This window comes from Plasmodium gonderi, assembly GCF_002157705.1.
Source record: "Plasmodium gonderi DNA, contig: Pgo-contig_514, whole genome shotgun sequence".
In the NCBI taxonomy this organism is placed as follows: Eukaryota; Apicomplexa; class Aconoidasida; order Haemosporida; family Plasmodiidae; genus Plasmodium; species Plasmodium gonderi.
This window is the reverse complement of record NW_021629363.1, coordinates 814-11,973: the sequence shown is the minus strand read 5'-3', so window position 1 is coordinate 11,973 and position 11,160 is coordinate 814. Positions and strand designations below refer to the sequence as shown.

The window sequence follows — 11,160 nt, the reverse complement described above, 5'->3', positions numbered from 1 at the left end:
TTTTATTTCTTGTTTTATTTATATTTTAAAAACAGTTAATACATAATAGTGGACACATTATAAGAACATAAAAAATATATTTAAATTTTATTTCCCTATAGTTTTTATTTAATTATCGTATAATAGTCTATTTATATTTTATATATAATCAATTTATTGTAAATATTGAATACTAAATATATTCATGGTTCATAATGTGCGTATATATTAAAATTTATATCTTCTGTTTTTTCAAATATTCCTTCTAAAATAATAAAAATGTGTTCTATAATTTTATTATTATATTTATATATTTATTTGTATAATTGATTTTTCAATTCATGTAACAAATTCTGTCTTATAGTTTTATTTACTTTTTTAATGTATTCTTATATAACATTATTCACTTATACGTAATATCCTCCTTGGCTATAAGAAATATGGCGCCTTCTATTTATTGAATCCTGGTATGTTTTTTCAAAATAATCCATTATATCTCTATATACATTATTCTTATTTTTGATGAACATTCTCTTTAACTTCTGTACCCTTCGTTGTACAAGTGAGCCCCATAGGGTATACTGTTAAAAAAGAAAATAGGTAATATTCTTATTCTAAGCAAAATTATATTTTATAAATGTTTCAGAGTAATATATTAACCTAATTTTATAATAATATATACTTAATGAATTAAATTTGACCTTATACAAAATGAAAACAATTATTAATATAATAAAGGGTAAAATAATAAAGCCTGTGCTTAGCGATGATGTTATTCTCCCTTCTGTGTTTGTCCCATGTTGTGCGCTAGTCCATTGTATTGGGCTTCCCACCTCTCCTTGGCTTTTCTTATCTACTTGGATTGTTTCTTCTATTCCGTTTGTTGCTTTTAACGGGATTTTTTCTTCTGCTTGGGTTGTCACTTCTACTTCGATTTTTCGTTGTTCATCGATTTTTTCCTCTTTTCCACTTATGGTAGGACTAGGAATGTTTTTAAAGAGATCAATTTTTTCCAATTGAGGGCATAACATAATATATCTATCATTAAGTATATTAAGCATTTCTTGGAAATAGATGTCATGCTTAAAACTGCATGATTCTAAATGTCTCATATATGGAGCATAGTTTCTTATATCTTGACTCCAGCATATCCATCTCTTCCCATTATTTCTTTTATAAACAGTTTCATATAATTTATCCAGATATTGAAATATTTTATATGTATTATCATCAATATTTATAATATATCCCTGGCATATATTAAGTACGTCTATTTTTTCATTTCTTTTTGCTGCTATAAACTTTTGGTAACATTCATCTATACTCTTACAATTATTATTATTATAGGAAACAGCTTCTTTTAACTTGTAACTAAAATATATGCAATATGATTTTATATTATTTTTATCCTTTTTATGTTTTATATGATATAAATAATGACCAAGATCAATGCATGGTGATATGTATTGCGACCAATTTCCTTGGTATATAGTTACTGATTTACCGAAATGAGCGCAAACATGGCTCAATCCATCTCTTTGTAAAATATCACGATACATATCTTTGGCAAAATTATAATCGTTTGAACATTCGGGAAATATAGAACCAAAAGAAATCTATGAATGAGAGGTACATTGAATGCAAGGAATTAAAATATAATTTATTTAAGGAAATTTTTTTACTTTAATTTCATGAATAAAGATATTTTTCACAATATCATAAAAAACAAAATATTTATAAGAAATAGTTACATACTTTTGTGTTCACATCACTTGCCTGAGCCATTATGCATTGCATATCTGGAATAGTTTCATTAATTTGTTTTTTTATTTATTTTACAAATTTATATTTTAAATATATAATAATATATATAATATTCAACAAATATTTATTAACTTATATAACTTTATAAATATTAGAAGAACTTCTGGACAACACACTTTAAAAACAGTTATACTGATAATTATGTTAAAAAATAGTATTATGCCATTCTTTATTCGTTATTAAATTGATATGACATATAAATATATAACATATAAAATAGATTTACCATGTGGGATTTATATAATAATCTAAAATAGTAAAATTTATATTCGTAATATATCCATAAATATGGCAATATAATGATAACATATTATTCTCTATAAAAAAAATATATATAATAACTATAATTATATAATTATTATATTTATCCTATATAATGTATTAATATACATATAATTTATTAATTCATGCATAATAATGTATTTTTTTTATAATACAGAAATAGATATTAAATTTCGAATAAGTTTTACATTTGTATCTTTTGTATTATATCATTAGGTATAATACATTTTTTTATAGTAATATTTTTATATTTATGTATATATTTATATGTAATTAATAATATAACTTATTTATATATACTCTAATTTAATTTATTAATGATATAGAATTATTAAATATTCTTTATTATTATGTAATATTTATTATTATTGTAATTCTTTATAATTTAAACTTTTATTCGTATGCATGCTATTTCTTAGTTGTATATATATTGATCATTACTTATTTACATATATATTTATATATATATTAAAGAACAAAATAATAATTTTATTTCAATGTATACGTAAATGCAAGTTATAATAAGAATTGTGAATTATATACCATACTCTCACGAATACATTACAATTTTTAATGATTTTATATTATCTTGAGTGTGGTTATATGTATCCTTAAAAAAGTTATAGTCTATTAATCATATTAAATTAAATTATGGGTATAAAATATATTTATTAATTTTTTAGTTATTTATTATACATGATGAAATTAATATTACTATTTCTTTTTTTTTTTTTGTACATATTATTAACATACTATATCATTCAAGCTTATACATACACTATATTCCCATTATCCTTTATGCATGAAAAAAAATAATACCTATAAAACACACCCCATTATATAAATAAAAAATTTTAATGAAATGAATATTCATATTGGTAATTTCTCTAATAATGTAACGAATATTACATTATTATTTTAATTTCCTTTATTGCAGAAATTCTTCATTAAACCTAAAAAATGAATAAATTAGTTAAATATATAGTAGGACTATACATGTATATAATAACACATATTGTATTATATATTTACTTTTTATGATAGCATCGTATTGGAAAGTGTATTTTATTTAATATTATATTTACATAAATAAAATAAATAACTATTGCGAAATAAATTCTGTAAAAATTACATTAAATTATTATATATTTATAATTTTATAATATATTCAATATTATAATAATATTTATCATTTTACAATGAAATGAATATACTGTTTATTACATAAATTATTATGCGTTAAATTCAGCATTAATATTGGGATAAAATATGTTGAATTCATTAAAACAGTAGAATATTAGGTGAGTTAATTCAATTTTCATATTACAATTCTTATTATTGTGAACTAATTTAATTAATAATCTTCAGGATAAATAAATTTAAAAAGTGAACCACGTAAATATATATATATATATATATATAGAAAATTTATATTGTTTTTTATTTGCGATAAATGATATATAAAACATAATTTATTCACATATATTAACTATTAAAAGCATATTATGTATCCAAAAGTATTATTATTATATCCCTTAATAGTACAAAATTATATATTAATTCCCCTGAATTAATTTCCATATATTTATACATGAAATAACAGAAAATATAGTAAAAATTTATGATTCATTAAAATAGAGGTTGCACTCTATCGTTATGATAGCGAATCATTTAATTGAATAAAATCAGATTATGTCTGCAAATTATTGTTATAAGTACAGCAATAAAAATTTGTCACATATAAAAAATAATGAATTTTATAAAAAAGTAAAAATAGTATCATAAGACTTTTTAATAAATTGTAAAGTGAATTACTGTAGATTATAATAAATTTAAATTAATGGATATTTTATGTATTAATATGAAAAGATATAGAGTTGGATATAGACTCTGCTTCTCTGTCATCTTTCTTATCTGTAAAAGTGTTCATTATTTAATATAATACATAAGAGTATTTTAATACAGAATTAATGCATCTGTTATATTGATATCAATGAATGGTTACACAAAGATCAAATATTAAATATAAATTGAGTGAGTGTTCTCATTCTTCTATAAGATGTCCAGTGAAGTAAATATATTCATTCACAAATGTATAAGTATTAAGAACATATCCTGTTGCGTAATATAATACGAGACATCATAAATATAATCAATGTCTCAAAATACAAAATATATTCATTAAATATTAAAAAATATAATTATTTATTAATACCTAGTATATAGAATTTAAAAATGTTAAGCATAAACAAAATAAGTAGATATAATATACAAGGAAATACATTTGATTAATGTAAAATTTTAATGAATTAGAAATTAAATTATATATAAATAGATGAAAAAATGAAATATATATATATTAGATACAAGGAGTAACACATCGATTGTTGATGGTATATTATGAAACCTCATTTGATGAACACATTAATAGAGATAATTATTCAACACACTAGTATGTACAAACATGATCGTAAATTAAGTTACTTGAAGCTTAAGTAATATTAAATAGGTTTCAAATATAAAATAATAATATTTTTGATTTTACAAATGTTTTATGAATGATTTATCTAATTCTAATTATTAAGTATGTTTTGATTACAGAAAATCAATTATGGATGAAATAACAGGAAACATATATAACATTAATAGATATTCATCTAAATTTCAATATATTTTATATATAATTCAGTATTAATAACTTAGATTTTCGCACAACATTTTAAGATAAATAAATATTCATCTTAGAAATAGATAAATTTCATAGAAGTTTATATTTTTATGCGTGAATTATAATTTTTTAATATGAAATAGGAAATATTTATTGTAAAAACCTATTAAATAAGATTTTCATGTGTGTTTTTAGGCTACAAAGAAAACATTTTAATTTCTTTTATATATATATATATACAATAATATATTTTTTTCATTTGTCTTATAAGTATTCAAAAAAATAAATATAATTATTTTAGAATTATTGATATTATTTAAGAGTTTTTTAATTTTTTATTAAAAATTAAATTTTACATATATTCTGATTACTTTTAATTTTATGTTATTTTTTTTCTTAATAATACATTATTTGATTTATATCATAAACTGTTGTTATATATTAAAAAAAAAAATACTGGATGAAATATGAATGTACAAAAAATTAATACTGCATAATTTTTATGAGACTATTAAAACAACGTACAAATGCTTCTCCAATAGAAAACATTATAATACCACATAATAAACGAATGTGTAGAGTTATATTATAATAATTTTTATTATATTATATAATAAATGCCATAAAGATAGAATAAATGTACATAAAATATAATTTTATATTATCCTATGTATTAAAAATGAAAATATATTAATTCCTCAAAATATTAGTTATTAAATACATTTTGTACAGGACATTGTGATTTTGTAAATTATTCTAGTTATGTAATTATAATTCTGGATGTATATAATGCCTTAGTTCTATATTGAATAATATTAGTTTCCCTATTAAAAAATATATTATGGTTAAAATTATGTAACACTAATTATAAAATAATACTTACACATTAATACATAGCATATTAAGTAATTAATTTTAAAATATATTTATAATTATTTTATAATACAGAAATATATACCTTATCAATAATGAATTCTCTATTATAAATAATTTATATGTATATGAGTAAAATTATATTTTCACCAATATATCATGTATACATTTTTAAATATACATAAACATGAAATTTTTAATCATCATTTCTCTAAAAATATAAGTATACTTATGTCTGTTCTTATTACTAAAATAAGGACTTGTAACCATATTTAAAAAAAAATAGCATAAACCCTGAACACCTTTTTATTACAAAATATTTTTATTATATTTCCTCGTTAATATGAGATCATAAGTACTATTAGTACAAATATATATTTTTCACGATTGCAACAAACACAAATTACTACCTATGATCCATTAAAGCTTACATTAATTATTTGTTTGGTATTATATATTTATTGGTAAAATTAATCAAAATTATATAACAAATTATATTCAAAAATGTTTGAGATATTACTGCATATGTCATGATTCTCGAATACAATCCTTTTCCCTCTTTTATTCCATTTCTTCCTTAAAATTTCTTTTACATGGATTATCCATAATCCATATGACATGCACTATATATAATACAAAAAAATATAAGAATTAAGAATACATTTTTTTATTTATAAATTTTCCCTTTTTTTTTAAATTTTTTAAAAAAATTATATTACAGGATATGTACAAATAACATAATAAATAACCTTATGAACTAATAATAATAAAAAATACATTAATATTATTACAATCATTGTAACTAAAATAATAACTGAAGTATTGTACCTACCAGTGGTCGTTGTCGTTCGTTTAAAAACTGGAATAATTTCAGGTTGTTTTTATGTTTATTTTTCCGTTTCTTCGTTTTTTATTTCTATAATTTTATGAAGTGCATTATAAAAATGCTGGCGTTTATTATTTACTTTAGCATCATCCCTATTTATACAAATATACATATCATATATATGCATGTATTCAAAATATTTTCTGCATCATCCTCTTTATAATTTTTGCATAAAGTATTATTATGAGCATCATCTTCGTATGTCTTAAGGAATTCAATAAAAAGTTTTCTCGTGATGTTAACTTTTTTATTTTCCATAAGATAATTATATATCCAATAATACATGTACAAACATGGGGTTTCTGTAGGCTCGTTATCCATTGTTAACGTATATATATTGGATATATATTTCATAACATTAATGCATGTCTTCATGTTTTCGGTTCCAGATTCATCAAAATTACGTAGTACATTTTTATTACAAATACTTTTAAAACTTGAAATTTCATACATTTCATTTTCATTCATAATAGCTTCACATTTAGAAAAACCTTCAATATATTCAAACTAAAAATTAAAATAATTTAATAATATACCAAAATATGAATATCTACTCATAGATGTGTATGTATATATTTATAGAAAATGAATCACAAATGTATTATAACATTTAATATAAGTTAAAATAATTAAAACATACATTTATGTTCTCCATCTCATGCATATTTATATTATTTTGCATCTAAACTAAATATATTAATAAAATATGTAAATATATAAACATGGGATCATAATAATAAAAACATATGGCATTAAAAACCATAATATTTTCATATATGAAGTAATTATATAATTGTTGTGAAACTATAATTATGTGTTTTCTTTATTAATAAATATATACCGCACACATAGTAATTATTAGAGACACATTGAATATATACTTTATTACATTAATCGAAATATGAAAAACTTCTGTATATTAGTTATATAAAATAAAAGTGGTAAAAGATTTATAATAAGATATAATAAATCAATCTGAATTTATAAATCTTGAATTATAATCTTATTAAATATAAAAAATATATATATAATGAATCCCAATAATATTAACCTATTTTGATACATAAGATATTATATTATTTTTTTATTATTCTAAGAATTAGTGTATATAATGAGATAAATAATTTTAATAATCATATTAATATATTATGATAATATAACTATTAAACATATAATTCTAAACCATGAACTATCAGAAATTTATCGGAATATATAAAACATACGTTAATTATAAACTATGCAAAATTAAGCTTTAATTATATACCAAATGGATAATATTAAGTATGTATTCTTTATTGAACTAAGTAATGTAATGAAGAAAAAAAATATTAATATTCAGTTAAAACATGTTATTTGAAATAATGAAATGACTGAAAAATAAAAATGAAACAATTTTATACATCATTCATAAGTGTATTATAACAATATATTATACGTAAATTATAAAATATATTTTATGATTATGGTAAAGATAAAGAAAAATAGAAATTAAACACTTATAATTATAAAATAATGGAATAAAATCATACATCTTCAATCAATTACATTTTTATTTTACAATAGCAATTACAAGTATATTACGTAGGATATATTTATGTATATTACGTTAATATACATTTAATTCTTATAATATAAAATAGTCATTTTTACATTTATTTTAATAATATTTTTTTTTCATCAATGTGGATTTTTATGGAAACTTCTAAATTAAAAGTGATATTCCCTCACATATTTTAATTAAAACTAATTCCCACAAGGGTAAAGCATATTAATAAAGTTACTTTCTGAATCTAATGAAATATATAATCTATGTCTAATGTGAAATAATTTCTGTATATAATACCTTATTAAGGTCTTCCTATAACTTTTATCATATAAAAATTTCTTGATTTCAGCATACTATATGTGAATGATAAATGAGATAAAATATAAAAGGTATAAATAGTTTAATTTATTTTATATTTATAAAATAGAAATATCTCTTAAAATATCTGCAAACGTAGTTATGAATAAATCTATATTACATTATATTTAAGAAAAAATATGAAAAGTAAAATAATAGAAAAAACAAATAGTGTACAAAAAAAGGATTTCAATGGAGATAGGATATAACAGGAATATCCAGTGGATACTTCCCAATTGCACCAATTTTTTCCATCATCATCATCATCCTGAGCATTTACTTTTTCTTCCCATAGAGCCATAAATCTCTTATCTAGTAATAAGTTCTTGCTACATAATTTGTTTTTCTCTCTGTATACATTTATTCTTTTATTCAACCATTCTTTGAAAAGATCACAAACATTATTATAATTAATATGGAGCAATTGTGCACCAGTATAATTTTCGTATAGCAAACACCCAATATGATACAAATCATTATCTTCATTGCGCAATATATTTAATATTCGACTACTTTCTAAACTATTTTCATCTATTTCCTTATTATCCCATGATTCAAAAAGAGCGTTTTTTTTACCTACAGGATAAGCAATTGGCTAAAAATAGAAAGAAAAGCATGATATTTAAATAAGTACTTATTGTAACAAATATATAATTTAATATATTATTATATATATAAGCATATATCATATAATTATTACCATTATAAAAATATTAGGTTCATGACACACAAGAAGAGATTAATTATTATTGAATTGCACAATATATACTTTTTATTTTGTTACTGTTTGTGTAATTATTAATATTTGATTCTTTTTTTTATTGTAGTATGCAAACATTTATGCTTTCCCATTTCACATGATACATAATAATGAAAAAAAAATTTTAATTATTTTTATTTTATTATTAGTATAGTACAAAATTTAACAATTTTTAATATTAATTGGCAATCAAAAAGTGTATACAATACTTAAGTTTTAATGCAATAAGTAATATGAATTATCAAATATAATTTATGTTTTCTTCTCTTTATATATGAAGGTAATTTTTGTATTTTGCAATTCTATTTACATTAATTAAATTTATTATATATGTATTTTTAAAATATGTAATTTTATTATTCTATCACATTTTAATTATTATACATTGCGATTCATTATTTATTTTTTTTTATATACATAATTATATTCAATTTTTTGATACAAAATATATTACAAAGATTAATATAAAACTTTATATAATTTAATTATATATGGAATGCTAATAATAAATAAATTAAGAAATAAATTATTTATACATTATCATTATTTGGTTACTTATGAAACTATACAAGAAATGTATTTTTTACGTGCCCATTTTAAAGAAGTTTTTGGAAATTACTAAAATGCATTAATGTATCCACTATTCTTATGTACGATTTAAATATTTTTAGCTTTACTTATCTCACACTTACTGGTCTATTAAGGTAAATATATAATTAATGTTTTCTTGTACACATCATTTTAATACTACTATATACTTTCTAATTTTCTGATGCAAATAATTTTTTTCACAATATTATATTTTACAAAATATATATATAATCATAGCTTGAAAAAAAATATATAAAATATATTTATCTGAAAATAAACATAGTTGTATGTAAGTTAACATATATATTTACATATAATTTCTTTGTTTTATTTCTAACCTAATGTAACGTGCAAATGCCATATAACAAATCGATTTATATTAATTTATTAGTTTATGTAAATATATAAAACAACAGAATATATACGCTGTATTTTAAAGATTATGTCGATTTCCTATATTCTTTGAAACACATGATGTCAACTTAAAAAAATGAATTAACACATAATCAATTATTTTCTAATTAGTTATGAATTTATTTTAACTATGTATTATGGAATATTATAAATAAAAATATAATTTAATAAAATATATATTGAATTTAAAGTAACAGATAATGTCCCATACCGTGCATGTGTATATTGAATAATGATAACCAATTATAAAAGAATTAATTAAAAATATAAATATTACATTAAATTAAAATACTATTCTATTAACATTTTTTCAAATACACTATTAATACACATGTGTATTGATAAATATATGAAATCAAATTATAAATTGAATATGAAATTTATTTTAAAATAAAAATTTATTAAAAGATACTGTTGAATAATATATAAATGAAATGATATACAAAGAAAAATAAAATTATATCTGAGCATATATATTTTGTTATAAAATCTCAATACATATAATATATGACTTCTTAATCTATAAATTCAATTTATGTAATTGATTAATAATGGTACTTTAAATTAGATGTACTATTTTCATGATTATTCTCACGTTACTCCAATACATCTTTTTTTATTAATATATTTATATTATAAAATAACCAAAATTTATATTGAATATTTTTATTTGGAAAAGTTTTACTATTTATATATTTATTTATAATTATCATAGAAAGTTTTCTCAAAAAATGTAAAGAAATAATGATAAAAAATTATTCTGTAAAATTAAAATTATAAGATTTCTTTATAATATTATCAAATATATTTTAAGCAATTTTAAATATTAACATTCGACTTCTTATCCTTTTAGATATGTAACCTCAATAAATTTCGAAATTATGGCAACTGGAGAAATTGTGTTGAATTAGAAATAAAAATTCATTTTAAAAGTTTCAAGGTTTAAGGTTTATTTTTTCGGTTTAGGGTTTAGGTTTAGG

General features: G+C 19.4%; 3 protein-coding genes across 3 annotated transcripts; all 3 read right to left on the bottom strand.

The window, feature by feature from the left end:
* Nucleotides 1–386: 386 nt before the first annotated feature.
* On the bottom strand, nucleotides 387–1,776 carry PGO_003705 (variable surface protein; the record flags this gene model as incomplete). Its single annotated transcript, XM_028691353.1, has 3 exons — nucleotides 387–560; nucleotides 681–1,595; nucleotides 1,735–1,776. 3 exons carry the CDS (start codon nucleotides 1,774–1,776, stop codon nucleotides 387–389), a joined length of 1,131 nt encoding a protein of 376 aa, XP_028547154.1.
* A 4,652-nt stretch (nucleotides 1,777–6,428) lies between these two features.
* Nucleotides 6,429–7,176, bottom strand: PGO_003700 (variable surface protein; the record flags this gene model as incomplete). Its single annotated transcript, XM_028691352.1, has 3 exons — nucleotides 6,429–6,527; nucleotides 6,615–7,019; nucleotides 7,153–7,176. 3 exons carry the CDS (start codon nucleotides 7,174–7,176, stop codon nucleotides 6,429–6,431), a joined length of 528 nt encoding a protein of 175 aa, XP_028547153.1.
* A 1,079-nt stretch (nucleotides 7,177–8,255) lies between these two features.
* PGO_003695 (variable surface protein) lies at nucleotides 8,256–9,253 on the bottom strand (the record flags this gene model as incomplete). Its single annotated transcript, XM_028691351.1, has 3 exons — nucleotides 8,256–8,411; nucleotides 8,582–9,010; nucleotides 9,200–9,253. 3 exons carry the CDS (start codon nucleotides 9,251–9,253, stop codon nucleotides 8,256–8,258), a joined length of 639 nt encoding a protein of 212 aa, XP_028547152.1.
* Between the last annotated feature and the right edge of the window lie 1,907 nt (nucleotides 9,254–11,160).